This window comes from Giraffa tippelskirchi, chromosome 2, assembly GCF_054371585.1.
Source record: "Giraffa tippelskirchi isolate mGirTip1 chromosome 2, T2T-mGirTip1v1.2.pri, whole genome shotgun sequence".
Taxonomy (NCBI): domain Eukaryota; kingdom Metazoa; phylum Chordata; class Mammalia; order Artiodactyla; family Giraffidae; genus Giraffa; species Giraffa tippelskirchi.
The window spans coordinates 115,500,178-115,517,216 of NC_137276.1; the positions used below are offsets into that span (position 1 = coordinate 115,500,178).

General features: G+C 39.3%; 1 protein-coding gene across 1 annotated transcript in view; it reads right to left on the bottom strand.

Annotated features, from left to right (window-relative positions):
* FMN2 (formin 2) overlaps window positions 1-17,039 on the bottom strand; it is a 389,781-nt gene that overhangs the window by 259,508 nt on the left and 113,234 nt on the right. Inside the window, exon 3 of the mRNA XM_081574390.1 lies at window positions 4,395-4,542. Coding sequence (XP_081430516.1) covers window positions 4,395-4,542 — 148 coding nt within the window. The remainder of the gene's footprint in view (window positions 1-4,394; window positions 4,543-17,039) is intronic.

Sequence of the window (17,039 nt, forward strand, 5' to 3'; positions counted from 1 at the left end):
CTAGATTCACACAGAGAAAGGTCCGTTTCTTCACTAGTGGATAAAGGTGGAGAAAGCCAGTTTCACAAAATGGATTGTGGAAAAACAGAAGTGCAGTCCCCGAGAAAGGCAGAAAAGGCAGCACCACGAATCTGAATTAGCCTGCCATATGGATTAATGGGGCTTCCCAGGTGGCACTAGTGGTAAAGAATCCGCCTGCCAATGCAGGAGACAAGGGGACCCCAGTTTGATCCTTGGGTTGGGAAGAGGGCAATGGAAACCCACTCCAGTATTCTTGCCTGGAGAATCCCTTGGACTAGGAGACTGGGGGATATGATCCATAAGTTCACAAAGAGTCAGACACGACTGAAATGACTTGGCATGCATACATGGGGATTAGAAACCAGTGTAAAGAAGAGCCAAAAGGCAAAAGAAAAGTCAAAGAAAAACCAAGTTATCAATTTTCTAAGATAGAACCACAAGTCTTTCTTCTTCAGAAAGAAAAATAATCAGTGAGTTCTTTTACTTTAAAACAAAGCTGAAAGGGACCACATGCTGCAAACAGCAATTTTAGCTGTGAAGTCACTACACACAGATCACAGTCAAGTGCACTGGAAACAGTTTATCATTATTAATAATCACATTATCAATATTTGCAATTAATATCTATTTTTCAAAAAACATAAGGTCTATGCATGGGTTTCACTGTGTTACTGACATCCTCACTTGCCTGCTTATGACAGGGAGGGTGAATGGTCCCAGAATGAGAATGCCCTGCAGAATCCTGCAGATCTTAGTAGGAAAAGTTTAGCAAGGGCCATTAGACCATTTTGGACAAAACAGTTATCGGGCTCTTGGGTTTATTAACAGATCAGCTGGAGAAAAATAAGTCACTACATTAAACTGCTGCTGCTGCTGCTGCTAAGTCGCTTCAGTCGTGTCCAATTCTGTGTGACCCCATAGATGGCAGCCCACCAGGCTCCCCCGTCCCTGGGATTCTCCAGGCAAGAACACTGGAGTGGGTTGCCACTTCCTTCTCCAATCAATGAAAGTGAAAAGTGAAAGTGAAGTCGCTCAGTCGTGTCCGACTCCTAGTGACCTCATGAACTGTGCAGCCTACCAGGGTCCTCCGTCCATGGGATTTTCCAGGCAAGAGTACTGGAGTGGGTTGCCATTGCCTTCTCGCTGCATTAAAATATTTTCTACTTATCTCCATCATCCTCTTTAAGAATACACATCTTTGTTATGTTAAAAATTGATACTCTGGCATTTTGCAAGTTATATCAAATAACAAAGAAAAAATTAGTTTGCAAACTTCTTGGCATCAATTCCAACTACCATCTCTTACCAAACTAAAATTCATATTATCACTAACTAACTTTCTGTCTAGCGTTCCTCCAGTTTACAAAAAAAAAAATCAGTAACATAAAATGTTTCATAATTTTTTAAAACTGCCCTAAAATTTTAGAGGATAATATAAATGTTTCAGTTAAAGTTGAGAAGTTCAACCTAGGGATGAAAAAAATGAAAACATCACCCTAATCACTGGCGTAAAACACAAGATATGAACAACTGTTAAAATAACTCTCAATGAAACTGATTGATTCTACTGTAGCTATACCTAGCTATTTCTTAACTAGTAAGTAACTTCCAGAAAAACATCTACTTCTGCTTTATTGACTACAACAAAGCCTTTGACTGTGTGGATCACAATAAACTGTGGAAAATTCTTAAAGAAATGGGAATATCAGACCACCTTATCTGCCTCCTGAGAAATCTGTATGCAAGTCAAGAAGTAACAGTTAGAACTTGACATGGAACAATGGACTGGTTCCAAATTGGGAAAGGAGTATGTCTAGGCTGTATATTGTCACCTGCTTATTTAACTTATATGTAAAGTACATCATGTGAAATGCTGGGCTGGATGAAGCACAAGCTGGAATCAAGATTGCTGGGAAAAATATCAGAAACCTCAGATATGCAGATGACACCATCCTTATGGCAGAAAGAGAAGAACTAAAGAGCCTATTGATGAAAGTGAAAGAGAAGAGTGAAAAAGCTGGCTTAAAACTCAACATTCAGAAAACTAAGATCATGGCATCTGGTCCCATCACTTCATGGTAAATAGATGGGGAAACAATGGAAACAGTGACAGATTTTATTTTCTTGGGCTCCAAAATCACTGCAGATGGTGACTGCAGCCATGAAATTAAAAGACACTTCCTCCTTGGAAGAAAAGCTATGACCAACCTAGACAGCATATTAAAAAGCAGAGACATTACTTTGCCAACAAAGGTCTGTCTAGTCAGAGTTATGGTTTTTCCAGTAGTGATATATGGATATGAGCATTGGACTAGAAAGAAAGCTGAGCACTGAAGAATTGATGCTTCTGAACTGTGGTGTTGGAGAAGACTTTTGAGTGTCCCTTAGACTGCAAGGAGATCCAACCAGTCCATCCTAAAGGAAATCAGTCCTGAATATCCATTGGAAGGACTGATGCTGAAGCTGAAACTCCAATACTTTGGCCACTTGATGCAAAGAACTGACTCATTTGAAAAGACCCTGATGCTGGGAAAGATTGAGGGCAGGAGGAGAAGGGGATGACAGAGGATGAGATGGTTGGATGGCATCACCAACTCAATGGACATGAGTTTGAGCAAGCTCTTGGAGTTGGTGATGGACAGGGAAGCCTGGTGTGCTGCAGTCCATGGGTTCAGAAAGAGTTGGACACAACTGAGCAACTGAACTAAACTGAAGTAACTTTTAACATAACAAATAAAAGTGTATTTAATAGGATAATTACTTTAAGTTATATAATTTTCCCTTTAAAACTAAATTGTTTTACATGCTTGTTTTTTTCAGGTGTTACGTAAGCACCCTCTCATTTCTGAAGATCTACCTTGGCCCTTGGTCAACTGTTCTCTGTACCACAATAAAGTCAAAGCCCTACATAGAACATGTTTCTTACGTCACATCTCTTGTTTGTGGTTCATTTCAGAGAGTAGAGTCCATCAGGTAAACACTAAGCAGTGTTTCACAAGCATCGGCCTTTAAAAAGGGATACACAAGGTTGGATGTGGGCTCCTACTCAGTGCCTCAGTGCAAAGAAAGAAGTAAATGCATCACTTAAGGATGAGGAGAAAAACAGAGGCTGTGAGCAGTAGACCCCCTCTGCAGATCTTTGGACAGTAGTCTGAAATAAAGTCACTGAGGGTGTGGACAATTGTTGGCTTCAAAGGGACTCATGAGGAATATAATGACTGCATTGTGGATGCTAATCTAGCTTTCACACTTAGATAATTCTCAAAGTATCCCTATGCAGTAGGTGTTACCCTTACTACCATTTTACAGGTGCAGAAACCAAGGACAGAAGTTAGGAAACTTGCCCAAGCTTACAAGCTGATACACGGCAGAGCCCAAGCTCCCTGGTCACACTCTTCATAGAGGTCCCAGCTAGGCGTCCACCCAACATCTTTCTCTCAGTAAGCCAATGGGAATAAAATACCAAATTCTTAACTCTAACACCATGCTATGATACCATTCAGGAAAATTTGATGAGGGAGAGATTTCTTAATTGTAATAATGCCCCTCTATTTACTCTTCTCTGATAGATCAGATGTCAATATTCCTGATGAGTCCACCAAGAAGAAGCTGTGATTTTATTAAGCCAAAATGAAAAAGGAAGCAAGGAGTAAGACAACCAAATTTCATAAAAACATTGTTATACAAATATGATTCTTAATTCAATATAATGAAGTGTTTTTCTAGCTTTGGGCTGCATAAAAAGCTGATGTTAATGTCATGCTACCTTCAAAGTACTTCAAAAATAACACAAAACACTTTAGGACAACACAAGGGACAAAAAGAAAAAAAAACAATCAAAAAGAAATATTTTTTAGAAAAATGTTACATCTGAACAGTGTTCAATTTTTTTAATTACTTAAAATTTAGATTTAGTAGAATGTATAGCTTCATCTTGCCTCTGTCAATTATCTATGAAGGCAAAGAAAAAACTAAGAAAAGCTCAAAGAGAGTAGTAAGGGAAGAGCCAGGGAAGGAGGTGAGGTGGCTGCCACCTCTGAAGCCAACAGACAGAAAGTTCCCTTCTGAGCTTTCAGCCCATACAGTGGGTGGCTTCATTCCAGGTGGGGGCCTCAGCTGGACCCCAAAGCAGTGGTTCTCAGACTCTGTATACACAGTACTAGCTGGATAGCTCTAATTTCCAAGTCCCCATAACTATGAAGATAGGGTGTAAGAATTTTCAATTTAACAAGCTTCCCAGTGATTTAGCTTGACTTATGTGAAGATTATAATCTAAGAAATACTTGGAAGAGAAACCCAGACTCACTACTCAGCAGGTGCTTCACAGATATTTGATGTTACTTTCAGAACATATACTCTTCCCGGGGGCTTACCTGTGTCAGTATCCTTAGGCCTCTGTTCTTCATCAGGAGGTTTAGATGGTGGCCAAGCATCTGGGACTCTCCTGGGAAACTGTCCTTCAATATAATCCAGTGAATGTGTGGGTTGACTAACTGCAGCCCAGGTGTAAAGTTGATCTTGCTATATTGAAAAAAAAAATTAAGCTATTTTAATTCAATCATGAAAAATGGAGTCTTCTTGATTGATATTTACAATACCATTTCTATCATAAATATATGTGTGATAGGCATATATATAGATGCAAACATACATAAAACATGAAACAGCATTTTATACTATTCAGTGTAGATTTATCACATAAACTTTCTTTCACACATTTTTTTTTCATAACCATATGTGTTTCAACTTCTGTAGTAAAATTTAAGTCTCTTTCTTTGGAGGTAAAAAGCCATGTGGGTCTGCAGGGAATTACAAGGTCAGAAAATCCACCCAATCACAGAGTCCCCTGACTAAGCATCTTTAACGCACTGGAATATGATGTCCCTTTGAAATCTGTGTAAACACTTGTGGCAAAATCAGAGAACAGGCAGTGCTGGGCACTCAAGGACAATAAACAGCTTCCTCGCTTTCAACAACAGAAAGCCCAGGAAACTAATTATCCTCAATCCAGGTCGGGAACAGTTTGGGAGAAGAACTATAAAAAAGTAAGTGAACTTGTCTAGAAAAAAAGAACTGGGCAGGGATCTGGCAAAGAAAGCTCTTCCCAGCTGGAGACCAACAGAATCTGGACAGAATGAGAAGCAGGCTCATAGCTACACCTCGTGCCAGGAATCCAAGTGGGAGCCTTAGAAAGGAGGCCACTCTGAGGCTGTAGACACCTTCAGAAACTGCCCGCTAAGATTTCAGAGTAACAGGTGCTTCAGGATGCAGGCACGAATGTACACAAGCACGGGGTTCTCTTCATGACATCCTCCTTACTCACAGGTATATTTCCCTAAACCTTTTGATCAACACAGCAAATAAAGCAGAGAGAGTAATCGAGTGGTAGAAACAAAAACAAAAAACATGATGTAAACACCATGCTGAGACTGAACTTGAGTTAACCAATGGAGAGGCATTGCTATTTCCAAAAACTTGCTTCACAAATTAATTGAAGAACTTCATAAAATATTCTTCAGCATCAACAGTAAAAAAAAAAATGTATATATCAGTTAGTTTAAGCTTCACCTTTAGGGACAGTCACTGCTCCTATCCAAGAGCTTAGATTCTCAAGTCTGAATCAGGAAGGGTCCCACTGTAGACCCTTCAGCCAGTCACATCTTTCACGTACCTATATCTTGGTTGACACCAGGTCTACTGAATATCAGAAATAACATTTTATTGGAAAAATGAGTGGTTTAATTAACATGATATTACAAATGAGCTCTCATTGGTAAAAGTAAAGGAATTCAATGGATGTGGACCAGCAAATCCCTGTCCGGCAATTAGACATCAGAGAATATCCTCATTCTGGCAAGAACAAGGTGAGATGTGAGCAAGGGGCAATATCAAGGCTCAATGTCCCCTTCACATCCACAAAATGTGAACCTCTCGTGTAAGGAGCAGCCAAGCACCTGGCAGGGGTGCGAGCTGTATGTTTCCTAAAAGGGGGACTCTGACTTAGAGAGCTACATCATCCTAATAATAAACTCACTCGCAATAAGTGAGAAAAATAAAATAAAATAAAATAAACTCACTCAGTCTCAGACTTCATTTGCTCCACAGAAAAGAGTCCGTGCCAGCAGCCATGGGGACAAGTGGTTTCACTCTGGATTTCATTATTCAGCAAATACGAAGTTTGCTAAAAGTGCTCTGTAAAAGCCTACGTAAACCACAGACCTCCTGGCCAATCCTGCAGTCTTTCAGCCCCACCCCAGGACTGGAACACACACAGACCTGTAAGGTGACAAAACCTCTCCTTCATCATACAGCTCCACAAGCAGGGAATAAGCAAGCACTAAGTTCTGTTGTAGTTCTTCAAGAATCAAATGTCAACTGTTCCACCCGTCCTTTAAGTTTTTCTATAACCCTCCTATTCATCCTCCCAAATTCATCTCCCCACATGTCCTAAATCAAGCTCCACTCCACTGGAATGTCCCAATCTAGCCTTCCCCATGCACCGCATCTAACCAAAGATTAAGTCCCACTGCAGTCTCCCCCCAGACTCCCAAATCACAGCATGTCAGCCCCGCCTCTTGTTGACAGTTAACAGCATGCATTCCAGATCAGTGGCTGAACACGTTTCTGAGTACACTTCGCCTTCCCTTAACCGCTTGAACTACTTCAGCACAGGAAGTGTGTACACAAGTCCTGTAAAATTCCCAACCACTCCATAAAAGCCACTTAATTTCTACTGAATTAACACATTTGTCAGATAAGAAGAAAAAGCAAAAGAGATGGTTTATCAACATGAAAGCAGCTGGAGCTCTGATCTCAGTTTTTTTATCTGCTTATTAACAAAAGTACCAGAGGGGTACTTTGTGTGCATTAAATGGAAAACAAAGGTGTCAGGCAATTCATTATATCTAAACTTATTCACAACTGTACCATGTAAAGAAAAACATGGGGCAGACAACACTTCTAGGATAGAACCAGAACTGCACCTCAGACACATCTCCTAACTTTATAACACCTTCATGTTCTTACCAGTAACTCAGAAATAATGCCTGTTCTTGTCTTTCTGCAGGACTGGAGTGAGCAAGGCAAATGCTACATGAAGAGAGCTCTGTAAACCACATGGTATAATTCAAACATAACTACCACAACAACTACTTGCTTTGATTTCTTTTTTTAATTTTTATTTTTGGTACATTAAATTTTCTCATAAAAAATTCTAAAAATGTACAATTTTGCCTTTTTAACAAAGTATATTAAAACTCCCTAAACAATACTTGACATTTACAATTCAAAATCAAATTAGCAGAATATTAAATATTTATAAAACCATATCTTTTAAAGGGTTTCCCTGGTGGCTCAGATGGTAAAGAATTAGCCTGCAATGTGGGAGACCTGGGTTTGATCCCTGGATTGGGAAGATCCCCTGGAGAAAAGAACAGCTACCCACTCCAGTATTCTGGCCTGGAGAATTCCGTGGGGTCGCAAAGAGTCTGACACAACTGAGCAACTTTGACTTTCACTATCTTTTAAAAAATATTTTTTTATATATAAATTTTTTAACAATTTTAACTGGAGGCTAATTACTTTACAATATTGTAGTGGTTTTGCCATACATTGACATGAATCAGCCATGGGTGTACATGTGTTCCCCATCCTGACCCTCCCCCTCCCACCTCCCTCTCCATCCCATCCCTCCAGGTCATCTCAGTGCACCAGCCCTGAGCACCCTGTTTCATACATTGAACCTGGACTGGCGATCTATTTCACATATGATAATATACATGTTTCAATGCTATTCTCTCAAATCACTCCACCCTTGCCTTCTCCCATGGAGTCCAAAGGTCTGTTCTTTACATCTATGTCTCTTTTGCTGTCTTGCATATAGGGTCATCGTTACCATCTTTCTAAATTCCATATATATGCATTAATATACTGTATTGGTGTTTTTCACCAATTAAGTTACAATATTTAATATTCTGCTAATTTGATTTTGAATTGTGACTTACTTCACTCTGTATAATAGGCTCCAGAAGTTACATGCAACTTTGTAGAACTGACATAAAAGAATGGCTCAAAAATGGGAGAATTTTCCTTCATTCCTAAAAAGAAAATGCATCCAAGAAGCTGTGAAGATTCTTGAGAACATGAGGCCTTTAGTTTCAGTACCAGTGCCTGTGCTTGTGCATCTAAGAACTTTGCACAGGTGAGGGGCTACTTACAACACTGGGATGGACTGGCCGGAGCTCCACTCCCTCCAGTAGCAGTGTAATAACACTGACCTTTGCCCTCAGCCAGCACAGTATGTAGTTTGTACATGTTGATTAAAGATACTTAGTTTGATTCAGAACCTTGGGGCTTTTAAGTAATTGAGCCTCTTCAGACCCCTTGACTGTAAATGTCACTTGCCTCACTTTCTGGGAGTCATCTGCACTTTCGAAAGGACAGACAACCTGCTCAGTTGCCACAGGCCCATCCACTGGGATGGGTGGTTAAGCTAAGCAGGGTCACGGTTTCCCTTACAACGTTTAAGACTCTTCAACATGTAATGCCATCAGTTACCAGTGTGTAAAACAAACAAGGTATCAAATAAGCCACCACAGAGGCAGAAAGAGTGACAGTGACAGGGTGTGAGGAGGGTGCAACCCAGTTCCCACTTAGCAAATGCTCACTAGAAACAATGGAATGAGTTGACAGATGCAAGCCTCTGTCAGTTTGTGCTCAACCAGGATTGCATTATAGCTGTATAACATTAGGCAAAGTTACTACCCACTATGCTCCTCTACATGTAGTGTGCAGTGTAAACTATGTGACCTTCCTTCGATAAAGGACCTAGAGTTCTAAGTAGTGAATTAAAATACTGAACCTACTAACTGCTATACTAACAAGCTGACTCATGCAATTTTGGAGTATTATAAATGATGCTGGTTTTTTAAAATACCCAATCATATATATGTATTTATTATTCTAGGTGCTAGCTCCCATTTTCTCAGTGCTCTTTAGCAATTAGAAGTTTTTAACATTTATATCCTTTCCAATTTTCAATATTATAATATAAAAACTAGAAAATAAGATAGAAAATTGAGCAGTCTGCTTAATAAAAAAAAAAAAAAAGATTAGTGTTTTGTCCTCGTGGCGTATTCTACTTCAGTCTGTACATGCCACTTTCTCCATTCTTGGAGATACAAAATGCAAGTAGAAACTTTAAAATATGACAAATTACACAAAGCAAATTGGCTAGTGCCACAACTACCTGGTTGCCACAGCATTTGGAAACTGAGTTCACGATTTCAGGAAAATGATTATGTAGTTGAAAGAGTCAGTCTGATCTGTTTCTAGCTGATAAGGACATCTTCTGAGGAAATGCCAAATGCTCTTTAGGCTCACTGACTGTGGTTGCTTCTGGAGAGAAACTTCATAAGAGAGAAAATACTGCTAGCAAATATTCCCAAGTTCAAGTAAGGGATTCACTTGGGAACAGGTCTCATGGGTGGGCAGCTGAAAGCTTTGTGTTCTGTGTGTCTCATGTTTATGTTTTACTATTCTCGATTCAGAATGACCTCATTGGAGATAGCACTCAGCACATGAACTTTCAAAGACAGCTGGGAATTTCTCTAAGACTTCTGATGAGTGAAACACAGCTATACAATGTCTAAATTCATTTCCTTCAATTAGAATGTCATACTTAGTTTGTTTTAATTTTTTGCCGTGTTTAGTACAATAACGCTAACTCTTACATTTATCAAAATAGTTATAAGGGAGTGGGCAGGGCTCAATCAAGGGGCGTGTCCAGAGATGGCTATGGACTTAGAAAGTCATTTTAGGCACCATGTCTGCTGATGGTAGGGCTGTGTTCCCGACCAGTTGGTTGTTTGGCCTTAGGCGTCCCAGCACTGAAACTTACAGGCTGTTGAGTGGAGCCAGGTCTCCATATTAGGGGCCCAAAGAATTTGCCTCTGACTCCAGCCAGAGTTCACATAGGCCCCTGCTGTGTCTGCCATCAGCTTTTATGACTCCAGAGAGAGCTACAGTCACCTTCCTGCCTCTCCAGGAGACCCTCCAAGACAGGCATTGTGATAAAACTGAAAAAATTCAACTTGGGGAAAACAAGATTTGATGTCTGGATCCCCAGTCAGAGGCAGGCCTGCCCAGCTTGAAGCTTTGCTCTTCAGAACACAGGTACAAGTCACCCCTAACAAGAAATCAACACAAAAAACTCAACCAACATTTCCCTCCAAGGGCAAAAACCAAAAGGAAGAAGTAATACAACCTTAAAGCCTGGGAAAAGGAGACCTCAAGTGGAGCAAGTTAGAAAAAAATGATGAAAAGACAAAGAAATACAGTATAAATGAAAGAGCAAGGCAGAAACTCACAAGACCAAATAAGCAAAGAGGAAATAACCAATCTCCCTGAAAGAGAATTCAGAATAATGATAGTAAAGATGCTCTGAAGACTTGAAAATACAATGGAGAAAATGCAAGAAGCATTTAACACAGTTAATACAATCACCAAGGACACAGAAGAAATAAAGAATAAGCAAACAGAGATAAACAACACAATTACTGAAATTAAAAATACTCTAGAAGGAACCAATAGCAGAATAACTGACAGAGGAACAGATAAGTGAGCTGGAGGATAGAATGGTGGAAATAACTGCTGAAGGGCAGAATAAAGGGAAAGGAATGAAAAGATTGAGGATAGCCTCAGAACCTTTGGGACAATATTAAACAAATCAACATTCGAGTTATAAGGGTCCCAGAAGAAGAAAAAAAAAAAAGGCACTGAGAAAATTTTTGAAGAAATTATAGTTGAATCCCCTACATGGGAAAGGAAATACTCAATCAAGTCCAAGAAGCACAGAGAGTCCTGTACAGGGTAAACCCAAGGAGAAACACATTGATACACATATTAACCAAGCTAACAGAGATTAAGCACAAAGAAATAATATTAAATGCAGCAAGGGAAAAGCAACAAGTAACATACAAGAGAAAACCCATATGACTAACAGCGGATCTTTCAGCAGAAACTCTGTAGACCAGAAGGGAATGGCAGGATATATTTAAAGTACTGAAAGAGAAAAATCTACAATCAAGATTACTATACCTGGCAAAGATCTCATTCAAAATTGATGAAGTCAAGAGGTTTACAGACAAGAAGAAGTTAAGAGAATTCAGCACCACCAAACTAGCCTTGCAACAAATACTAAAGGGACTTTACATAGCCAGTAAATACAAGAGAAAGGAAAGACCTACAAAAACAAACCCAAAATAATCAAGATAATGTCAATAAAAACATATGTATCAATAATTACCTTAAATGTAAATGGATTAAATGCACTAACCAAAAGATACACACTGACTGAATGGATACAAAAACAAGACCTATTTATATGCTGCCTCCAGGAGACCCACTTCAGACCTAGAGACACATACAGACTGAAAGTAAAAGGGTGGGAAAAGATATTCCATGTGAATGGAAACCAAAAGAAAGCCAAAGGGCAATCCTTATTTCAGAAAAAAATAGACTTTAAAATAAAGAATATTATAAGAGACAAAGAACGACACTACATAATGATCAAGGGATCAAACCAAGAACATAACAATTGTAAATATTTATGTACCTAACATAGGAGCACCTCAATACATAAGGCAAACACTAACAGGCATAAGAGGGAAAATCTACAGCAACATAATAATAGTAGGGGACTTTGACACCCCACTTACACCAAAGAACAGATCATCAAAACACAGAATCAATAAGGAAACTCAAACCTTAAATGAAACATTAGACCAAAGGGACCTAATAGATGTCTTCAGGACTTTTGCTCCAAATGCAGAAGAATACACTTTCTTCTCATTGCACATTGAACATTCTCCAGGATAGACCATATCTTGGGCCACATATCAAGGCTCAGTAAATTTAAGAAAATTGAAATTGCATCAAGTATCTTCTCTGACCACAATGCTATGAGACTAGATATCAACTAAAGGAAAAACCTGCAAAAACACAAACTCATGGAGATTAAACAATATGTAACTAAATAACAAAGAGGTTACTGAAGAAATTCTTAAAGAGATGGGAATACCAGACCACCTGACCTGCCTTCTGAGAAATCTGTATGCAGGTCAGGAAGCAACAGTTAGAACTGGACATGGAACAACAGACTGGTTCCAGATTGGGAAAGGAATACGTCAAGGCTGTATATTATCACCCTGCTTATTTAACTTATATGCAGATTATATCATGAGAAACGCTGGGCTGGATGAAGGAGAAATATCAATAATCTCAGATATGCAGATGATACCACCCTTATGGAAGAAAGTGAAGAACTAAAGAGCCTCTTGATGAAAGTGAAAGAGGAGAGTGAAAAGGTTGGCTTAAAAGTCAACATTCAGAAAACTAAGATCATGGTATCCAGTCTCATCACTTCATGATAAATAGATGGAGAAACAATGGAAACAGTAACAGACTTTATTTTGGGGGGATCCAAAATCAATGCCGATGGGGACTGTAGCCATGAAAATGAAAGATGCTTGCTCCTTGGAAGAAAAGTTATGACCAAACTAGACAGCATATTAAAAAGCAGAGATATTACTTTGCCAACAAAAGTCTGTCTAGTCAAAGCTATGGTTTTTCCAGTAGTCATGTATGGATGCATGGACCATAAAGAAAGCTGAGTGCCGAAAAATTGATGCTTTTGAACTGTGGTGTTGGAGAAGACTCTTGAGGGTCCCTTGGACTGCAAGGAGATCCAACCAGTCCATCCTTAAGGAAATCACTCCTTAATATTCATTGGAAGGACTGATGCTGAAGCTGAAACTCCTTTGGCCACCTGATGTGAAGAACTGACTGATTTGAAAAGACCCTGATGCTGGGAAAGATTGAAGGTGGGAGGAGAAGGGGACGACAGAGGATGAGATGGTTGGATGGCATCACTGACTCAATGGACATGAGTTGGAGTAAACTCTGGCAGTTGATGATGGACAGGGAAGCCTGGCGTGCTGCAGTCCATGGGATTGCAAAGAGCTGGACACAACTGAGTGACCAAACTGAACTGAACTACTGAAGAAATAAGAAAGGAAGTCAAAAGAGTCCTAGAAACAAATAACAATGAAAACATGACGACCCAAAACCTATGGGATTCAGCAAAAGCAGTTCTAAGAGGGAAGTTTATAGCAATACAATCGTATGTCAAGAAACAAGAAAAGCATCAGATAGACAAGCTAACTCTACATCTAAAGCAGCTGGAAAAAAAGAACAAAAAAAACCCTCCCAAAGTCAGCAGAAGGAGGTAAATCATAAAGATCAGAGCAGAAATAAATGAAAAAGAATGAAGGAAACAATAGCAAAGATTGATAAAATTAAAAGCTGGTTCTTTGAGAAGATAAACAAAATTGACAAACCACTAGCCAGATTCACCAATAAAAAAGGAAAAAAATCAAATCAGCAAATTAGAAATTAAAAAGGAGAGGTTACAACAGACAACACAGAAATACAAAGAATCATAAGAGAATATATGAGCAACTCTATGATAATAAAATGGACAACCTAGAGAAAACAGACAGATTCTTAGCAAAGGCCAACCTCCAAAGACTGAACCAGGAAGAAATAGAAATTATGAATAATTGAATTACAAACACTGAAATCAAAACAGTGATCAAAAATCTCCCCCAAAAAACAAAAGCCCAGGGCCAAATGGCTTCACAGGGGAAGTCTATCAAACATCTAGAGAAGAGTTAATGCCTATTTTTCTGAAACTCGTCCAAAAAATTGCATAGAAAGGAACACTTCCAAACTCATTCTGTGAGGCCACAATCATCCTGATGCCAAAACCAGGCAAAGACAATATGAAAAAAAGAAAATTACAGGCCAACATCACTGATGAACATAGATGCAAAAATCCTCAACAAAATTCTAGGGAACAGAATTCAACAACACATTAAAAAGCTCATACACCATGATCAGGTCGTGTTTATTTCAGGGATGCAAAGATTCTTCGATATACGCAAATCAATCAACATGATACACCATATTAACAAACTGAAAGATAAAAACCATATGATCATCTCAATAGATGCAGAAAGATGTGAAATTTGTAGACAAATTTCAGCACCCATTTATGATTAAAACTCTTCAAAAAAAATGGGCATAGAAGAACCTACCTCAACATAGTAAAGGCCATATATGAAAAGTTCACAGCAAACATTATTCTCAATGGTTAAAAACTAAAAGCATTCCCTCTATGATCAGGAACAAGAGAAGGGTGTCCACTCTCACCACTATCATTCAACATACTTTTGGAAGTCCTAGCTATGGCAATTAGAGAAGAAAAAGAAACAAAAGGAATACAGATTGGAAAAAAAGTAAAACTCTCACTGTTTGCAGATGATGTGATACTATACATAGAAAACCCACAAGAAACTATCAGAAAATTACTAGAGCTAATCAGTAAATTCAGCAAAGGCTTGGGATACAGGTCAATACACAGAAATCACTTGCATTCATATGTACTAACAATGAAAAATCAGAAAAATTAAGGAGTCGATACCATTCACCATTACAACAAAAAGAATAAAATATCTAGGAATAAACCTACCTAAGGAGACAAAAGACCTGTATATGAAAAACTATAAGACACTGATGAAAGAAATCAAAGATGACATAAACAGATGGAGAGATATTCCATGTTCCTGGGTCAGTTCAGTTCAGTTCAGTCGCTCAGTCGTGTCCGACTCTTTGTGACCCCATGAATTGCAGCACTTCAGGCCTCTCTGTCCATCACCAACTCCCGGAGTCTACCCAAACCCATGTCCATCGAGTCGGTGATGCCATCCAACCATCTCATCCTCTGTCGTCCCCTTCTCCTCCTGCCCCCAATCCTACCCAGCATTAGGGTCTTTTCCAATGAGTCAACCCTTCGCATGAGGTGCCCAAAGTATTGGAGCTTCAGCTTCAACATCAGACCTTCCAATGAACACCCAGGATTGATCTCTTTTAGGATGGAGTGATTGGATCTCCTTGCAGTCCAAGGGACTCTCAAGAGTCTTCTCCAACACCACAGTTCAAAAGCATCAATTCTGCGGTGCTCAGCTTTCTTCACCGTCCAACTCTCACATCCATACATGACCACTGGAAAAACCATAGCCTTGACTAGACGGACTTTTGCCAACGCAAAGTAATGTCTCTGCTTTTAAATATGCTATCTAGGTTGGCCATAACCTTCCTTCCAAGGAGTAAGCGTCTTTTAATTTCATGGCTGCAATCACCATCAGCAGTGATTTTGGAGCCCAAAAAAATAAAGTCTGACACTGTTTCCACTGTTTCCCCATCTATTTCCCATGGAGTGATGGGACCAGATGCCATGATCTTAGTTGTCTGAACGTTGAGCTTTAAGCCAACTTTTTCACTCTCCTCTTTCACCTTCATCAAGAGGCTCTTGAGTTCTTCTTCACTTTATGCCATAAGGGTGGTGTCATCCGCATATCTGAGGTTATTGATATTTCTCCCAGCAATCTTGATTCCAGCTTGTGTTTCTTCCAGCCCAGTGTTTCTCATGATGTACTCTGCATATAAGTTAAATAAGCAGGGTGACAATATACAGCCTTGACGTACTCCTTTTTCTATTTGGAACCAGTCTGTTGTTCCATGTCCAGTTCTAACTGTTGCTTCCTGACCTGCATACAGGTTTCTCAAGAGACAGGTCAGATGGTCTGGTATTCCCATCTCTTTCAGAATTTTCCACAGTTTATTGTGATCCACACAGTCAAAGGCTTTGGCATAGTCAATAAAACAGAAATAGATGTTTTTCTGGAACTCTCTTGCTTTTTTGATGATCCAGCGGATATTGGCAATTTGATCTCTGGTTCCTCTGCCTTTTCTAAAACCAGCTTGAACATCTGGAAGTTCACGGTTCACGTATTGCTGAAGCCTGGCTTGGAGAATTTTGAGCATTACTTTACTAGCACGTGAGATGAGTGCAATTGTGCAGTAGTTTGAGCATTCTTTGGCATTGCCTTTCTTTGGGATTGGAACGAAGACTGACCTCTTCCAGTCCTGTGGCCACTGCTGAGTTTTCCAGATTTGCTGGCATATCGAGTGCAGCACTTTCACAGCATCACCTTTGAGGATTTGAAATATCTCAACTGGAATTCCATCACCTCCACTAGCTTTGTTCGTAGTGATGCCTTCTAAGGCCCACTTGACTTCTTCACATTCCAGGATGTCTCCCTATCAAATTACCAATTGCATTTTTTCACAGAACTAGAACAAAAAATTTCACAATTCATGTGGGAACACAAAAGACCCCAAATAGCCAAGGGGGCTTGAGAAGGAAGAATGGAGCTGGAGGAATCAACCTTCCTGGCTTCAGATTATACTACAAAGCTACAGTCATCAAGACAGTATGGTACTGGCACAAAAACAGAAATATAGACCAATGGAACAAGATAGAGAACCCAGACATAAACCCATGCACCTATGGGTACCTTATTTCTGACAAAGGAGGCAAGAATATATAATGCGGCAAAGAAAGCCTCTTCAATAAGTGGTGCTGTTAAAACTGGACAGCTACATGCAAAGGAATGAAATTAGATCACTACCTAACATCATACAGAAAGATAAACTCAAAATGGATTAAAGACCTAAATGTAAGACCAGAAACTATTAAACTTTTAGAGGAAAGCATAAGCAGAACACTCGATGATATAAATCAAAGCAAGATCTTCTATGACCCACCTCCTAGAGTAATGGAAATAAAAACAAAAATAAACAAGTGGGACTTAATTAAACTTAAAATCTTTTGCACAGCAAAAGAAACTAAAAACAAGGTGAAAAGACAACCCTCAGAATGGGAGAAAATAATAGCAAAGGAAACAACTGACAAAGAATTAATTTCCAAAATATATAAACAGCTCACACAACTCAATACCAGAAAAGCAAACAACCCAGTCAAAAAGTGGGAAAGGGACCTGAAGAGACGTTTCTTCAAAGAAGACATACAGATGGCTAACAAACACAGGAAAAGA